This window comes from Echiichthys vipera, assembly GCF_963691815.1.
Source record: "Echiichthys vipera genome assembly, chromosome: X".
NCBI classification, from domain to species: Eukaryota; Metazoa; Chordata; class Actinopteri; order Perciformes; family Trachinidae; genus Echiichthys; species Echiichthys vipera.
Genome location: NC_139825.1, coordinates 28,097,737 through 28,116,122, shown reverse-complemented (window position 1 = coordinate 28,116,122; position 18,386 = coordinate 28,097,737). Strand labels below are relative to the sequence as shown.

Genomic DNA, 18,386 nt, shown 5'->3' with positions numbered 1-18,386 from the left:
AAAAGTTCAATGAGTTACCGTTATACAGGCAGTAAAAATGGTTTAAGCTGAGCCTCAGTCTCAGAGGAAGATGTTACAAGTGTTCGGAAATGTCTGGTAAGGTTGATACAACACAGTGCAAGAGGGACGCTATCACTTTGATGTCTCAAAGTTTTAATGTCCCTTGAGTGTGTATGTTACAAGACCCTCATAACTAACGTATTAATGTACTCATTGATTTTTACCAGACAGAAACAATAACAGTCTCCCAAGAAGTTTAAGAATTCATAACAAGCTGTATCAAATAAGGTTTCCTGTACATGAGTGACAACACAACACAGCTGTAAAACATAAAAAAACAACAATTTTATTTTAAATGTTACTGCCGTAACAATGAAAATAAACATCATTAATTTGACTATTGAGTGCAGTGATACAAAGAAGAAGAAAGGGGAAGTTAAATATAAGAAGTGATATGTAGATGTGAAAACTACTCCCTCTGGATTTGATCATTTTATACTACTTTTGTCCAATAATCATTTCACCATGCTCTTCAGAAAATGAAACTTCTCTATTACACAGCACTCCTCTGTCTCCTCCACCACCATCTCCTCCGCTGTCAGCTCCTCCAGGCACTGGCCTCTTCCGTCTCTTATTGAGCAGAGGGTTGTTGGACGTGTCCAGGTCCTTGATCTTCACCTGGTCATAGTCAACACGCATGGTGGCCAGGGCGCTGGTCATTTCCTCCTATTGGAAGACATTTTGTGCTTTACTGCCACCTTGTGGTCATATTCTGACAATAAACAGATCCAGACATAGTGGGTCCCACCTTCACATCGTCCCAAAGCTCCTTGTCCTCTGTCAAAACACGAGAGGTGTGCAGGGGGGTCGGTGGGACCACCATTGACTGCTGTAGTATTAAAAAAAAAAAAAAAAAAAAACACAAAAATCTTATGAATAAAAGGGGGGGGGGGGGACATAAAGGTCTATAGGTAAAGTGACAAAGGGATAACTTACACTAATCCAGGGATGGTTCACAAACTGTCCAATGGTCATCCTCTCATTGGGGTCTGTCTTTAGTAACTGAATGATGAGCTGTTTAGCTACAAAACACAGTTAAACAACATCAAGCATTTAAAACAAATAAGTCTTTAGTGCAATATGGACCTATAACGATGTTGTCTCCTTTGTGTTATCTGGAAATGTCAAACAAGTTATTGGGTCAGTGCTGAATGCTACATTTAAACTGCGTTCATTCATTTATTTTTGCCACTTGGGACTGTACAAACAAGCTGTAAACACAACACTGACATATTACCATTTTACCCTTATTAGACTTTTTATAAGTTGCTTATTTACACATGCAGCTGTTACAGAGGTACATTATCATTCATCTTGAGTTGTGTTTCTTGGCGCCTAATTAATGTAAGTCGAATATTCACTCTCCTTTAAAGGGACAATGTGTAGCGTTAAATAAGTAATTTATTACCTGAAGTCATTCATAAATAAGTACTCATTGGTTTACAATTACCTCTGCCAACAATCTGACTTATCCACCTGAGTGAATAATTTCTTATCTGTATTTACAAAGGACGGGTAAACTTTATGGAGGCTTCCATGTCCTTCCAGTCTATAAGAGACTATGAATGCCCGAGAGGGATATAAAGCACTACGCGGTACTGGTAGGGCTATACACATTTTCGCCCAGAGCCAGTGTGACTGTGGAAGACTGGAGAAGGAGCTCAGCGAGACGCACTTGTCACTGCCCCGGCAAATAAGAAAGTCTGCACTGCACTTTTGTTCATAATGCAAGATCATACTTATGCCACACCACAGGAGAAGGAATCCTTGTCACCAAAAAAGTAAAAAAAGAGAATTAAAAAGGCAACGTGACTGGTAAATTCACAAAACGAGGGTAAACACATTCTTGGCACATAGCGTCTACCGTAGTTGCAACCAAGTTGCAACCCACATTTGAAAAGCAAGTTGCTAGAGGACACTATTCGTTTGAATGCAATATACAATTTTACCACAAGATGGGAGAAAACCTACATAGTGCTCCTTTAAGCTCTGTTTTTCACTATAGCTCCTGTGTGTCTTAAGCTGCTTAATGAGCCAACATGTTCACCAGCTAATCGCTAATTCTGCCAGTCTGTCATTTGATAGAAGAGCTATTGTGACTGGAACCATGTGGAAGAGAGTGATCAGACTGAACCAAAACAGTAAAATTATTGGTCGTAAAACCAAAACAATGAGTTAAAAGACGCTAAATACACTTCACCCAGTGAGCCAGAGGCCACCAGATGATTCAAATGTCCAGCCTGACCTTCCTCAGAAACGTCGGCCCACTCAGGGTTGGGGAACTCATATTGACCCAACCGGATCCTCTGCTTCATGCCTGGTGAGATGGCCTGTCCTGTGTTCGAGTAGAACGGAGGAAACCCGCACAGACTAGACGCACAAGAAAAAGAGAGTATTTTACTTTGCTGTCTACTAAAACCAACATGCACAAAAAATAGTATACCAGAATAGTTTAAGTTTAATCAGTTTGCAGACACACATGATACTCACAGAATGTACATGATTACGCCCAGAGACCACATGTCACATGATTTGTCATATTTCTCTGGCCCAAGCACTTCTGGGGCTGAATGGACAAATAGATACAGAAAAAACCAACAACACAATGATGTGGAGAATGAAGTACACACACACACACACACACACACACACACACACACACACACACACACACACACACACACACACACACACACACACACACACACACACACACACACACACACACACACACACAAAAGCAGCTCAATATGCAGACACATAGACAACATGAGACTGAGTGACATATCCAAAAACTACAACTGTAATATCACATTTATAATACTGACGTGCAGATTTCACAAAAACTGACAGCAAACACTCACCAACATAATATGGAGTGTAACAGGGAGTCTGGAGGGAGTTGTGCACTGTTGTCTCCTTAGCAAAGCCAAAGTCAGTCAGTGTCAGTGTGGCGTTACTCTCCTTGGTGGTGTAGAGCAGGTTTTCAGGCTGCATGAGAAAACAAACCATTAGAGATTCAAAACTATGTATTTCGCTATAAATTATTTATAATTTGACAGCAGAGGCACCTTTACATCCCTATGAGCGATGTCCATGTGGTGGAGGTACTCTATGGCCGTGCCAATGTCATGCATGATCTCTGACGCCTCTGACGGACAGACATGACATGGATGTAACATGTACAGGACACGGTATAGAGACCCATACATTCAAAGTGTGAACTCTAAACTCTCACCTCGCTCTGTGAAGGCCTGGTCACCTCTGGCCTGAATGCGACTGAACAGCTCCCCTCCCTCCATACTGAGACAAGATTAACAAAGAGATAAAAAAAAAACAGGGCAGCCCAGTGGACTTGGCAAACGGTTCTCAACTGCAACAACAAAGTGAGTCATTGTGTGTCACAATTTACTGTTCAGATGAGTGCAGTCCTTTTGGGACATGGCACGACCCAGGACAAGAATATATGAAAGGGAAAATAATAAAAAAGTATTATAATTTCACACTATAAAGCTTAAAAAGCGTAAATGCAGCGCACCATGTAGCTTCGCATCAGAAAATGTTTCCATGTTCCGATAAAATTGGCTTCTGTTAGGAGGACAGGAGGATAGGTTCGGTGTGTTGGAGATGGGAACACAGGGGCATCTAGTCGCGTTAACACGTGGTCAGGAAATGCAAAGTCCGAAACAAAAGTCCATATAAGATTTTGTAATTTCTTAGATTTTAATAGAAAATACAAGAAATTAAAAACATCTATAAGAGCATATTTGTTGTTGCCACCCAAAGTAATATAGCGACGAGATTATGTAAGAAAGAAACAAATATTTAAAGATCAAAGTTTCAACATTTACTGTGAGACTTTGTCTTTAAGAAATTCCAATATATGATCTAAAACAAACAGAAACATAAAAAGTGTGAAGAGCATGCAAGTGCAAAGCGCAATTCCAATCCAAAATTGGTCGCTCAATATGTATTTTTCTGAATTCCTATGTCAGCCCAGGTGTGAGCTGAAGTCAAGCTCAGCCGGCTCGAGATACCATACAGACATTTCTAGATACAAGATACTGTGAACATCAACATCATTATTCACATATGTAGCAGTTTTATTCTCACACAGTCTGTTTTCTCTGCTGCGCAACGTTTTCAATGACATTAACACAAAGCTGGAATACATTATGGAAAAACACACATGAAAGCTATTTTTAGCATTCCCGTAAATGCCTAGGAAGACAATAAAATAACGTAGTACTTGTAAAGCTCACCACTCCATTATGATGAGGAGACATTTCTTCCCCTGGTGCATGTTCTCATACAGGCTGAGTATTCGGACAATGTGGGGACCGCCGGATGCTCGCAAGTGTAGCTCAACCTCCCGTCTGGCTTTAGGAGTGTCGTACAGGATCTGGATGAAAAAAAACAGGTATCAGTTAAAAGCTTCTGCTCCATATCTGTCTAAAGGTATCCAGTCTCCAATGAAAAAAAGCCTGTATACAGAAATGGTGCCTTTAAAACGAGCCATAACTACTACTATATATATAGGTAGAAAGTGCCGCTACAGTGCTGTTATAGTGATTCCCCGGCTTCAATGATGGCGCAGAGAGCACCGATGCAGGGAGGAGGTCTTAAAGAGACAGGCGCTAAAACTGAGCATTATACAGGTATATTCAGACAGACAGTATGAGAAAAATAATGTGTTATTGAACATTAAAGCATGTAAACGTGTTCTAGCATAAACCTATGTATGAACCTGAAAATGAGTCAAATATGGGACCTTTAAAACAATTAGTTTTGTTATCCTCGTCAAAGAAGTCAATAAACCCTCGCAGACACAAACACAAGCCCTATTGTGAAGACACTCAATGTTTACAGCACTATTCATGACTGCTATTAAAGCCATTAATCTTTTTTCTAGAGAGAACATTGCGAGTGAATACTTAAAGACTGCATTTAACATTGTGCTCCATCTTTAAAGACACATTTCTGCAGCTCTGGTATCACAGCCCGGGGGAGGAGGATATCCTATTTTCCTAGACATGCAGACCCCAGCCCAGATCCTTGTGCACATTACAATGCATTTTGAGGACCGGAGGAGGAAAAAGGACTCAGATATGAGTGTTTATACAGGTGTGACTTTCCTCCAAAGCCACTACACACAAATCACAGCTTTATCACTCATTCAGAGAAAATGACTTCCACATACAGAGAAATAGCTCTTCACATTTCATCGTGCCCTTCTGGTTGTGGCTTACAACCAAAGATATTCCATAAAAAAAACAAACATGCAGAGGCCCTCACAGGGCTGCTCTTCCTGTTTGTGTCCGCTTAAGGCTTTTTTTCTGCAACCCTACAACCAGCTGTTTATTGACTTTCTAAATATCTCACAGGTCATATTTCCCAAGTTGGCTTTTAAAAAACACTATAAACATTAAATAAGCTGGATACTTAATGTTGCGTAGAGGAGTAATACAATGCATGTTTTTACGTATGTTAAATGTCAGATGATTATTTAAAGTGCTAACAGGGCAGGTCATTGTCCACACAACAATCACAGAGCAGAGTGGAAAATGTTTGAAAAAGCATCCCAGACAGCACATTGCACTGTCTGACAGACACGTCCACTGTCTGGGCGGCTCAGTAACTCAATTTGCTTTCAGATTATTGCTTCATCCATCCATGGTGGAATTCATATTTCATCTGTGTCACCTCATGTAACTCATCATACTAATTCAAAATCATTACTGGACATCAAACTCTACATAAGCATAACTGAATCGAAAATCTATCTGGACAAGTTTCCATTATAGGACACCAATACATGATGGATCACAGAGGAGAAATGAATAATTGATGTCTGGTCTTTTTTCTTTCCAGTGGCATCAGCCTCCAAAGGACTGCTCACATCACACAGGGTAAAGAAGCACACACACACACACACACACACACGCACGCACGCACGCACGCACGCACGCACACACACACACACACACACACACACACACCTTCAGGGCACATTTCTCTCCAGTCTTCTTGCAATAACACTCCAGCACTTTGCCATTGATTCCCAGGCCGAGAACCTGAGCTGTGATTTTATAGTCATCTGTCACTGCATGTCTCCTGAACTCCAGTTTGGAGTACGCAGGTGGCTGGAGGTCACCGGGGCCCAAGCTGCTCCCCAGGCTGTGAGAGTCACTGTGGTGCGCTGTCACGCGCTGCGCAGTAATTGAGTTTACAGACTGCTCCTCCTGGTTATGATGCATTTCGTCTTTTTTTCCCTGTAAAAAACAGCAGTGATGCAGAGAAACAATCAACGCCTGCCACAGAAAAGGTCCAGTGTCATCCTAGTTCATCCGCGAATACGACCAGAGGACTTTTGTGCTTTCCCGACAGAACATCTCGCCCCTACTTTGAACACGGTCCGAACAAAATGAGGTATGCAATCTATAAAAACCTTCCTGGAGTACAGAAAAAGGGCGGAGGTCTGGGGCGCACCGTGAACTACATTGGCATAGAGAACTTAAAAAAAATCCCAACTGATATGAATGTATGTTCAGTAGAGACAGTACAGCACACTAAATGACTCCCCTGCCTGGTCCTCCTCATCACGGTTATCTGCCTCTTCCTGCAGGCTACACAAACCTCTCCAACTCTCCTACGTCAGCGCGGAGCAGCTCAAATTCATTTTCTTAAAGGAACAACCAGATGCACGACAGGCAACCAGTGGAGACAGAAAAAAGACCCAAAGCTTGTCCAGAAAGTAATGTGAAGTACATGGTTCAAGTACAAGAACCCCTAAAAGGACATTTATGTGTCCCCATTTTGGGCCAAGACATTAGTATTAAATGGAATAATGCTACATTTATTCTGATTGGTCTCAAGCATTGAAATCTGGTACTTTGGTCAGGTATCTAAAAGTACGATGACTTGAAAATCTTTTTTTTATTTTTTTATTAGTTGTCTATTTCATTGTATATTTAATGTATTTTGTATGAGATATTTTTAATACTGCATATGTGTGCATGTCTTTGGTATTCAGCATATGGGTGTAAACATACCAAATACTTGGTTTTCATTCTTATAGTTTCTTCAATCTACAGCCATTTTCTTTTCATGCATGCAAGGCTAAACCATAACATTTAAAAGGTGGTTATCAGGTTGGAAAGCAGGCATCAACTTTTGGTTTCCGAAACTGTTAAATATAGTTGCCATTTTAGTCACCGATTTTGAATAATGCTGCAACCCGCAGGGTCAGGCGGTCAGGAAGAGCGGAGTCTCATCTTTCATCTTTTGCCAAAATGTCCCATGACATAAAAGACCCCCAAATTTAAAATTTTTAATTTCTCATTCAGGTTTTTTTGGGGGTTCTTTTGTCATTTGAAACAATTTACATATGCGTTGTTGACAGGTTAGTCAAACCTTTTGGACGAGAAACAACTTATTTTCTTTGCTGTTGTCTCTAATCAGATGCCTGTGCTTAGCGACATGCACCCACACTTTGCCACTGATGGCTACCAAAGGCCAAGAATTGGTTGCCGATTAATCAAATTGGCTGCCACTTGCATTTTTTTAGGCTATTATGGCAAAACAATAGTCCCATCATGTGCCCAAAGACAAGATATAGTATGATAAGAAACACTCACTTTTCAGTTTGACGGATAAGAAAAATTGTCACACGTGGTCACAAATAGTCACAAATGGGTTAATTCAGCTGGAATTCCACAGCTAAGGGGAAACAGCCTCACCTCCATAATAATGCTTAACCACACAGGCAGGCCTTATATGCAGAATGTCAATAAAGTTATAATTTTCATTTCATTTAAAAAATGTATTTGAAAGGGATCATGTGCAATTAAAAACATAAATTTAACCATTTGATGCATTGCAAAAGAGTTAGCCTTCGGCTAATCTGCATCTGCAGTCCCTATAGGTACAAACAAATACAGCACAGATAAAAACATCAGACATCACTCAACAAGTAAGAACATGTAACATATAGTAATATATCATGCGCGCACACACACACAGACACACACAGACACACACACACACACACACACACACACACACACACACACACACACACACACACACACACACACACACACACACACACACACACTACATGCTAAAGTGAAAGTGACTGAAATAAAAAGTTATGACGTCACTAAAAGGTTAGTGGGTGCATTGTTATGAAAGTTTTAAGTGTTTTTTATATTGGCTTAAAAACTACCAAGTAAGTCACAGTTTTTTATGTTGTCTGGAATAGTTTTCCATTGTGTGAAGTCAAGTATGTCTGTGGCAGCTTTAACAGAGAAGGCTGCCTGTCCAAATGCTGAATAGCAAAATGAGATAGTGCAGCTGTACAGAAGCTATTATTGTGGATCTTAGGGAGCCATGGTAACAGACGAACTTGCGCAAACAGGTAGGAGCCAGGCCTTTTAGGATTTAGTAAACTGAACATAAATTTGAAAATATTCTGAAAAATTAAAGGTTAGTAGATTGTGCTTGTATGGTATGTCACAGTAGTGGTACTTAAGTGGCTTTTTGTCAAAGATTTTCAAGGCCTGTTTGTACAGGGATTCTAGTGGCCTAATTGTTGTTTGACTAGCCTGCCCCCAGCAGGTGATACAGTATGGGATATGTGAAAATGCCGAAATATCTTAGCAGCCTCTGTAGATAGAGATGATCTAATCTGTCTAAAGTTTGCTAATTTGAATTTAATAGTTTTTGCATCAGCTAGATGTGTTTCTTGAAGCCCAGATTTGAATCGAGTAGCACACCAAGATACTAGAATTGAATGAATGAATGAATGAATGAATGCTTTATTTCAAACATATGAAAAAAAATAAATTACACTTGAAGCACGAGTCATTAAAAACCCTTTGTATGTTTGAAAAGGAGCAGGAAGAAGCATTAGCTTATTAATTCCTACCCCTTCTCCACTTAGTACCTAGTACTAGGTTTTCTTACTTCCTGTTTATCCTGTTTCTTTCTTTTTTTTTTAAATCCGCTCAACAAAACAAACAATAACCAACAAACAGTGACAGTCTCAGTCTGTTCACATCTAATGCAGATGTTTACGTCTGGGATGTTCACCTTGGTTTTGGAAAAGAACATGCCTTTTGTTTTGCCTACATTCAAGGTGGACAGGATTGGTCTAGCCACCCGGCCACTTCAACCAGGGCATTGGTTAGTTTAGTTGCAACTTGCTGAGCTGATTTTGCATGTTTGTACAAGACAGTGTTGTCAGCATAGAGTGGTACCTCTACGTCATGTCAATACTGTGAGAGGTCGTTAATATAGAGACTAAAAGGTAGTGGGCCTAACACAGATCCTTGAGGTACACCCATTAACTGAGCAATAAAGAGGATGTGATTGTAAGTGGTCTTCAAAGGAGGTAATGAGACTGCCAGAGTGCCAAGAAAAAGATAATTTAAATCTTTAGTATGAGGCTGGGGTTGGCCCTATTTTTGTTTGTCTTAAATGTTTGGCTGTGCTATTCTCTTTGCTTCCGGGACTTACAAACATTTAATTTGTATTTCATGTATTTAACTGAAACATTTGCATTTTAGGGCTATGTCTGGTGTCTCTCATTTCACACTTTTTATCCAGCAGATGAAATGTGTCTCTGGGTGTCAGCTGGAACCAGCTTTGGCATCCTGGTTTATTTTTCCACAATAAAACAAAAATACAACAACTTACTTTTGTAGATTACTGACATACAAATGACTCATACAGGCTTTATCATGTACACATACTTGTATTTTAATTTTCAGCACTAAAAATAAAGAATATATTCTTGTAGATTAAATGATTAAACAGCCTTGTACAAAGGTGTAGCCTACTTTGCATTGTGTCTATTCATGGCAAACAATTTATGTAACATTGCCACTGATTGATTAGCCAGTACTGACCGTCTTCAGTGTATAATTTCAACAGCTGGTTAAGGCCTGGTGCAGACACTACTGAAGGGATTCCAGCTGCAGGTTTGCTGTGTGGCTAATATGGTTGTATGTAGCTGGCTGTAAACCTGTGCTAAAATGTTGGCTAGCCCTGCAGGGCACGGTCCAGCACGCGCTCATCCTGTACTGGAAAGGGCATGGTGACACGCAGCTGCCGGTTCTCCTCCATGGTGCGCTGGATGGTCTCATAGGCGTTTGAGTTTCCAGACCAGCAGCGACGAGCCACCTGCAGCACACAGAAACGGATTGTACACATTGTAAACAGTAAATGAGGCTAGAATCTACTTTCTATATGCAGTTATGTGTTAATATGCATACATATGTAGGCGTGTATGTATAACTACTTTGTGGATACTGAGTAACATATTTATTTTATTTTCCTGATTTTTTACATTTATTTTCCATTATTATTACTATTAATATTTACTGCATTATTGTTATTTATATATTTTATTTCATTTATTTATTTATTCTTTGCTTTCCCCTTTGTCTGGGGCATTAAGTTCTATTGTGAATGTATAATGTGAAAATCAATACAAATATTTTAATAATAAATGAGGCTGGAATCTATTGTGTTGTTCTCCTCTCTATACTCTCACCCCATTGGAGACATCCCAGTTCAGCATCAGCCTGGCACGTTTTGCTGCCTCCTCCGAGCCGTCCAATAGCAAACCAAACCCTCCGTTCATGACCTCACCCCTGTAGGTTAAACAGGAGACAATACATAGCGAGTTGGGGCAAACTTAACCATTAGGCAAGGTAGACAACAGACTGGGGCCCCAGATAAAAAGGGCCCCAAACAGCTATAGATTTATTATGATGTTAAGATATCAGCAATATTGAATTATGCTACTATTCTAACTCATTGTACCCTGAAATGACTTACAGAAGACCCCCACAGCACTTCAAAAAACATGCAGCTCAAAATGTAAATTACTTTGCATTCTGTACTGTAAAATGTAACTGGTTACGCTGAAGATTCATATTTTACTCACAAAATATACAATTAAAATGATGCCATATCATTAATTAAACTATCCAGCATTACATTAGAATTGACAGGTCCACCTTAAACAGATGTTAAAGAGATATTTTACCCATTTTAAATCAAGTCTGTGTCATGGCAATGTGGGCATTGTGTTCAGATGAACGGCGTTGGCGTGTCTCAGTGATGGAAGTCCCTGGGGAACGGAGTGTTGGAGATCTGCCGCATCATCAGCCTCCGCCGAAATCCACTGGATGACACGTTTCGAGTCATTCAGCGAATTTCGGCAAATCGCCGATGCCCAAATGCTGTTCATCTGAACACAATGCCTACATCGCCATGACCAACACCTGAATTAAAATGTGTAAAATATCTCTTTATGTAAATTAAAGTGCATTGTTCTGATAAATCCCCTCTTTCACTTTCCTCTTTAAGTAAAAATTTGAATGCAGAAGAAAAAAAAAAGTTTAAGTATTTCTTCTCCCACTGCCAATAGGAAAGAAAGGGGGCCCCCAATTTACTGAATCCACTTTTGAGAAGTATTGATGAATCAAAACCTTTTACACAGATGACCATTTACTGAATGACCATTCAGCCTTACCAGCCAACACCACCACCGTTGTGCAGGGCTACCCATGTGGCGCCCCTGAATGCATCACCAACAAAGTTCTGGACCGCCATGTCTGTAAGAGGGAGACATTATGACTACTGAGAACGATTCCTGCAGTGTTGCTGGTTTTGTATGAATGAAGAGAGACATGACAGGAATTCTTGTGTTTTTATGTCAGTAGTAACTAGGAGCTTATTCTGTGTGGACTGTGGTGCTGCTCCATCGTGTTTCACCATGTGTCACAATGTCTGCAGTGTGTCCACTTCCAAGTCAAGTTTAAGTGAACCATTGTTCACAGAACAAAGTGTAAAACTGACAACACGCGATGAATGTTAAAGTGTTTTCTCACTGTGAGTGTGTTTGTTTCCTACACAGCTGAAGTGAACATACCTGCACAGAAAGCAGAGCCATCATACACATTAGAGGTTTCTCTAAAGGGGCTGTCTGTGCCGCTTACATCGTGGTGGTCTCTGCTGATAACCACAGGAGCCTGAACGACAGAAATAACAGAAGATGCTGTTGAGACTCAAGTGAAAACTTAACATCATGCAGACGGCAGTAAACATGAAATTATCTTCTTAGCAGTCAATTTATCCTCTTACTGAAACTCTTCCTTCAGCGATGGCCTGGTTGATAGCCAAAGCAATGCAGACTCTTCCTTTCTGGTCAGAGTAGAGGATTCTGGCTTGGGAACCCACAACCTGAACAAAGAGAACGCACAGGCGTTATCATCTTATTGCAGCTCCTTATCTTTTTATCAGAACATTCATTGAATGATGCCGTTGGCTGCCCAGAAAGTAACTCACCATTTTGTGTTTTCCAGCCTCTTTGATCCAGCGGATGTTATCATTGTACTGCTGTCTGATGCGATCAGTCACATTGGTGCTAATTTCCTCCAGGACAGTAGCAGCGATATTGTCCGTTACAGCAAGATCTTGGGGATCACCAGATGTGCAAACCCAGCGAAATGGGCCAAAGCCCAAAGAAAAAATGTCCCTGTGGCAAAGGGAGAAGGAGATATATCACAAACTGTCAATCACAAGGAAAAAAAACATCTCTTCTTATCTTAGATTTTAGACTTAAACATTTTCTACACTTCAATTACAGAATCAGTGCTATTAAATAAATAAGAAAATGTCTCACCCCATGATGTGCTGGACATAAGAAGGGTAACGAAATTCTGTGGCTCCTCCTCCAACCTTTTCTACCTCTGCTCCTATAAAAAAAAGAAACACAAGCCTGTTTATTGGTCTGACATGGACTGAATGATAATGATGATATGTATTCTGAGATCACTAACCAGCTCTCTGGGCCTCCAGGAGAAAAGCGTTGCCGTAGTCCCAGAAGAACATACCGGCATCAGACAGCTTGTTGATAGCCGTAATGTGTCTCCGGAGGCTGTGATCGCATATAAAACTCATGTTATTTCAGCTTCATTTATTGCAGAATACATATCAGTGTGATTAATATTACCTTTCTTGGACCATGGTTTTGAAACGGTTGGGATCAGTCGACATGAGCTGATTGGCCTGGCGGAAGCTGAGCTGGGCTGGGTAGTAGCCTCCGTTATATGGGTTGTGAAGTGAGGTCTGGTCTGAACCCAGATCCACCAGGAGCTCCCCCGTCCTCTCATACTCCAACAGCAGCCTCTCCCTGGTTACAAAGTCGGACCAAGATGTCATGATATAAGAAAGTGCGTGACAAAAGGTTTCGCTGTGTGAGCAGCAGAAAGTTTTCACCACTCACCACAAGTCTACAATGTTGCCATGGTAACCCATACTGAGAGGAGTCTTGGTGCTCTTGGACTCTCTGAAACACACAAAAAAATGACATACTACTTAGTATACAGAAACAACATTTGTATAATTATTTGCATACTCATAATTGCTTTTTCTCTTTTGTCACCTGATGCGTTTAATGCAGTGCTCCATGCTGCTGGTGACCTCCATCAGCCAGCCCTGCTCATGCCTCTTTCTGAGAGGAGCCTCATCCACCTACAAAGAAATCAACATTTCTTTTTTTGTGATTTTTCGAATCACATTAACAAACAACTTCCTTCATTCTCTCTCAGTCAGCAGTGAGTATTAACAAGAAATCACAGCATAACCAGCTGACCTCTGCAATCACGCCAATACAACCGGCAATGACGGCAGCTTTAGCCTGAGCTCCACTCATGCCCCCCAGGCCCGAGGTCACGAAGACGCGCCCCCTCAAGTCATCAGAGCCCAGGTACCTCCGGCCGGCATTCAGCACTGTCAGCTATAAATAAAAACACACGAGAAAAGATTAAAAACCAGGAACTACTGTACAACATGCAGGGAATGTGTGTTCACTTAATGATATGATCATTTGTTATGATTTCAAACAGTCGATCTGAAACCTTTAGACATGTGGCATTGACATTCCCTCCTCAGATCCTCAGAACAAAAGTCCAGAAAATAAGTCTAATTTTATGTGGAAGAAATGGATTTCTTTCCTTGTTTCATCTTGTGACACTAATCTTATGACCTCTTTCGAGGGTCCTGGCCCTCAGGTAGGAAACAAACAAAAAAAATATAATACAACAAACCATAGTGCCATGAACAATCCCTTGAGGTCCAATGTAGCAGTAGCTGCCTGCTGTCATTTGACCGTACCTGAAAAAAGACAAAAGAACACAGACTACATCATGAAACAGGAGGCTTGATATATATAGTTTAGCATAATCTTCCTGAAAAAAGCTCCTTAAAAACGTACATTGACACACCAAGGGCAAACATCTTTTCATACTGGTTTCTGGAGGAGTAATTTGGAATAACCTGCGTAACGTAAAAAAAGTGAAAAGTGTCAGTACACAGGGATGCATGTGTGGTGATGATCAGATGTGTTTTGTGCAGTTACCATGCCGTTGGTGATGATGGCCCGAGGTGATGAAGGCAGGCTGGGGAACAGACCCATGGGATGACCGCTGTACATGACCAGAGTTTGTTCCTCTGTCATCTCGCTCAGGTAATGCATCACTAGGCAAAACTGCAGCCAGGCACACACGTCATTAATATTTATCTACTCTATACATCAGTACCAAATCCACTGCATGAACAGAAGCTATCTCAGGGCTTACCTGGGCCCAGTTACTAAACACCTGTCCGTTCCCTCCGTAGGTGACGAGCTCCTGGGGGAACTGAAGGATGGAAAAAAATGAAGCCGCCATCAAGCCAATGAATTAAACAAGACTTTACACACTTAGTTACTAAGTTAATCAATGCTGTGTTAGAGTCTTACCTGAGCAACTACTGGGTCCAGGTTGTTCATGATCATCAGCATTACAGAGGCAGCTTGACGTGTGCGGCATGGGTACTGATCAATTGGGTAAGCTCTGAGGAGACAGAGGGAAACTCACATCACATCTTAAAGAGAGACAGAAGCCGCAGTGGCCTGACGTGTGCGGCATGGGCCCGCCTCAGGCTTAAAGAGACTAGCGCTAAAACAGAGCGTTTCAGAAAGGGGTGAATACAGGTATATACAGACAGAGAGTATGAGGAGAAATAATGTTTTAAGGTCATAATCCGCTAGATTTGAGATACGTTGTTTTTGGCTTTTCTAGCTAAAAGGTCTTTCCCTGTCTGATGATCCTCCATTGTGAGTCAGCAGTAATGCAATGGACCTGCGCCAGTCAGACACATTGGAGAGAGCCTCACTCAGAAGTTTGATAATCCCCATTTCTTATTGCAATGAAACGCAGCATAACCAGCAGTGACAACCTCCACCAGAGGACCAACCGCTGCTGACTGACGTGAACAGCGTCACTTGACATTTAGAGAGAAAATGTCGCCACAGACACGGATATTGTAATACTCGGCAAAAAGGCGAGTAGAAGTGCTCTCATTAGTGGGTCATATGATCAGTCACCATTGTTTTAACTCTCTCTTTTATAGAAAGTAACATAAAGGACAAATAAATAAATTAAAATCTTACAGATTATATCTTTAAAGAATACAAAAATGTTCTAGCAGAAACCCAAAATACACGTATGAACCTGAAAATGAGCATAATCTGGGACCTCCAATAACCAAATTTGAATAATTATAGTCATGATATTTAAAGTAATTGTAAGTGTAAGTGTGTCACTCTCAAATATCAATATGGGTGTCATCGTCGGGCTGCCTCACCTCATACGTAACGTGGGGCAGAAGCGGTACATGTAGATGTGCCCGTACTGCCGCAGCTCTTGAGCAAATTCAGGTGCAAGTGTTGGATGGTGAGAGGGAGGGAAATAACGTAATGCATTTCTCAGCGCCAACTAGAGGGAAGAGGCATTTGCAGAAGGTTAGTTAACACACACTGTACAGTGCAAATCAATGTTTCAATACAGTCAGATGGTAAATGTACTTATATAGCGCCTGTCGAGTGTTCTGTCTACTCAGGGTGGTTTTTACACGCCACATTCACCTTTCCCAACACACATTCATGCACTGATGGTAGAGGCCATGCAAGGGGCCAGCTGCTCATCAGGATGTCATCTAATCATTCAGACCCACATTCACACAGTGAGGCACAGCTTTCAGGAGCAATTTGGGGTTCAGTGTCTCTCCCAAGGACACTGTGACATGCGGACTGGAGGAGCCGGAGAACAAACGACCCACTCTATCTCTTGAGCAACACCCGCCTATAAATGGATGAGTGCATCTTTTACACTTTTGGGCTAACAGGCAAAGCACTGACTTTTAATCATTGACTGAAGCCTTTGCTCTGAGTTTGAGCAATCAGTTGAGGACCTTAGAGAATAATCAATTTTTTTGGGACAACCCATGAGACAACAGTGGTGATGCAATAAGTCAGTGATGAGTACACAACAGTTACGCTTCAACACCTGGCACATCTGACACATTTATAGAAGCCAAGCGTGTCCATGTACAATGCTTTCAATATTGTTATATATAATGATATATATCTTCCCTTTTTTTCACAGAAAGTATTTTGGCTGGTTACAGTGGAGAAGAACAGCTAATGACATTAATGACTGCCGTATAAATTATAAAAACTTTACTTGGATTACTGATTTATAAATTATTGAGTGACAAAGGTGATAAACATTTTGAATGCACAGAAACTGTTTGTCAGACTCACCCGCTCCTCCTCTGCTGTAAGGTTGGGGGTCCGGATAGGTGCATGTGGCAAATTGGGGTCTCTTCCCCGATTAGGGGGCAAAGGGTCCAGGGGTAAACCGCTGCATATCTCCTTTAAAGAAGACATCCTGTTGTAGTCACACACTTGGGCAGACACCTGAACACAGAGATCACACTGGAGACTGAAGACAGCTCTCACACTCACTGCAGGTCGTCCTCTATGGAGAGAAGGACTGCGTACTAGATTTGAGGGCAATCACTCCTCGCCTTATTGGCTCATTGGCTTTTTGGTGTCTTTGCCCTTTCCAATCCACCAATAGTATGCCGTAGATAGAAAAGGGTGTTTTGTAATTATTAATCCATGAGGTAGTTTAAAGTGCTGCGTGCTCTGGTGGACAAACACGTCCAAAGACCTCTGACATCTGTTGCTTTGTCATGTAACTCCGGTTACAAAAATAACCTTTGGACGGGTCAACAACTATTGATTAAGAATCATGTTGTTTCCTACAGATACACCCACTTTGAGCTAATAAAGTGTCATGTAAAAATGCACATGTACAACTTGATATCATTCTTTTGAACAGATCCACTGGAATAATATAAAATAATAGTAATGGTCCTTTTGAAAACTGTTTATGGTCGACTCAGTTACCTTCTGCTATAGCTACTCATGAGTTCACACATTTGCTCTTTTTGACATACAATGTGATGAAGGGGTAAACAATAATACCTCACAAAAAATAATATTATAATTTATTATAAAACAATATTCACTTCAAGTCACTTAAGTCAGTCACATGCTGGACACAACGGTTCAGTTTAGTACAGCCGAGGTAAATGTTTTAAGTCTGGTTATAAATTAGCAGAAAATTGCAGTCCAATAGCACAGATGGCAGCTGTAGACACACACCTATCAAGTAGAGTGATACAAGTAATACAAATGTAAACTTTGTATAACATATGATCTATGTACATTTTTAAATACAATATGCTGTTCACCATAAGAAAATAGATGAGAATAGAAATGAAAAAGCATAAAACATGTTTTTACTATAATCTCACACAGTTTGCTGTTTCAGATCTTGTTATGGTAAATCACAGCATGGGCAGGAAATTAAAAAAAAAATCTACAACCAGGTGAACTATAGTGTAGAATAAGCTTGGTCCTCGCAGCTCTTGGTGGAATTTAAGATTCTTAAATCTTGTTACCTGAACCCAAAGGCAGGATTTATTAAAATACTTGAACATCAACACTCAATATATTTTTAATTGATAACATTGTTTTAGTTTCACAAAAGCATGTCATCTTATTCATAAATAGAATATTTAATATCCAACTGAAATTACACGGCATGTCTTTCTGTCTGCTGCAGCAGAGGTTCTCAAAGTCTGACTGTGGGCCTCCCCTCAGATAAAGATTGTCTCTTAATGTCTTGAGCGAAGGCTGTTTGACATAACTTCAGGCTACACCAAATACATTTATTAGTTTCTGTCTTTGCAAAGTGGGAAGAAAACCCATAAAATTCCCCCAAACTACTGTATCTCTGAACTATCTCTTTAACCAAATCACACACATTTAGGCTATTCTATTCTAATGTAATATACTGTATATCATTCACTGAGCCTCCCAATAAACCGCATCATTATAAAGCATTGTTGCATAAAGC

At 40.6% G+C, this 18,386-nt stretch overlaps 2 protein-coding genes across 3 annotated transcripts; both read right to left on the bottom strand.

Moving 5' to 3' along the window:
- Positions 1–436: 436 nt before the first annotated feature.
- Positions 437–6,665, bottom strand: LOC310966087 (MAP kinase-activated protein kinase 2-like). 2 transcript variants are annotated; one of them, XM_083939894.1, is made up of 10 exons: positions 6,060–6,665; positions 4,323–4,462; positions 3,299–3,363; positions 3,132–3,211; positions 2,925–3,051; positions 2,551–2,626; positions 2,306–2,430; positions 997–1,082; positions 809–889; positions 437–726 (listed from the first exon to the last, which is right to left on the bottom strand). In XM_083939894.1, exons 1-10 carry the CDS (start codon positions 6,315–6,317, stop codon positions 499–501), a joined length of 1,266 nt encoding a protein of 421 aa, XP_083796020.1. In that variant the 5' UTR covers positions 6,318–6,665; the 3' UTR covers positions 437–498. The 2 variants fall into 2 exon arrangements, with proteins under 2 accessions (XP_083796020.1, XP_083796021.1); XM_083939895.1 differs by lacking the exons at positions 2,306–2,430; positions 2,551–2,626.
- Positions 6,666–10,104: 3,439 nt separating this feature from the next.
- On the bottom strand, positions 10,105–16,846 carry uroc1 (urocanate hydratase 1; the record flags this gene model as incomplete). Its single annotated transcript, XM_083939885.1, has 19 exons — positions 10,105–10,245; positions 10,619–10,718; positions 11,606–11,687; positions 12,005–12,104; positions 12,217–12,315; positions 12,421–12,610; positions 12,758–12,830; positions 12,915–13,012; positions 13,088–13,267; positions 13,361–13,423; positions 13,520–13,608; positions 13,730–13,873; positions 14,184–14,250; positions 14,351–14,412; positions 14,495–14,623; positions 14,715–14,774; positions 14,876–14,969; positions 15,763–15,893; positions 16,721–16,846. The coding sequence occupies 19 exons, from the start codon at positions 16,844–16,846 to the stop codon at positions 10,105–10,107; spliced, it is 2,028 nt and encodes a 675-aa protein (XP_083796011.1).
- Positions 16,847–18,386: the final 1,540 nt, after the last annotated feature.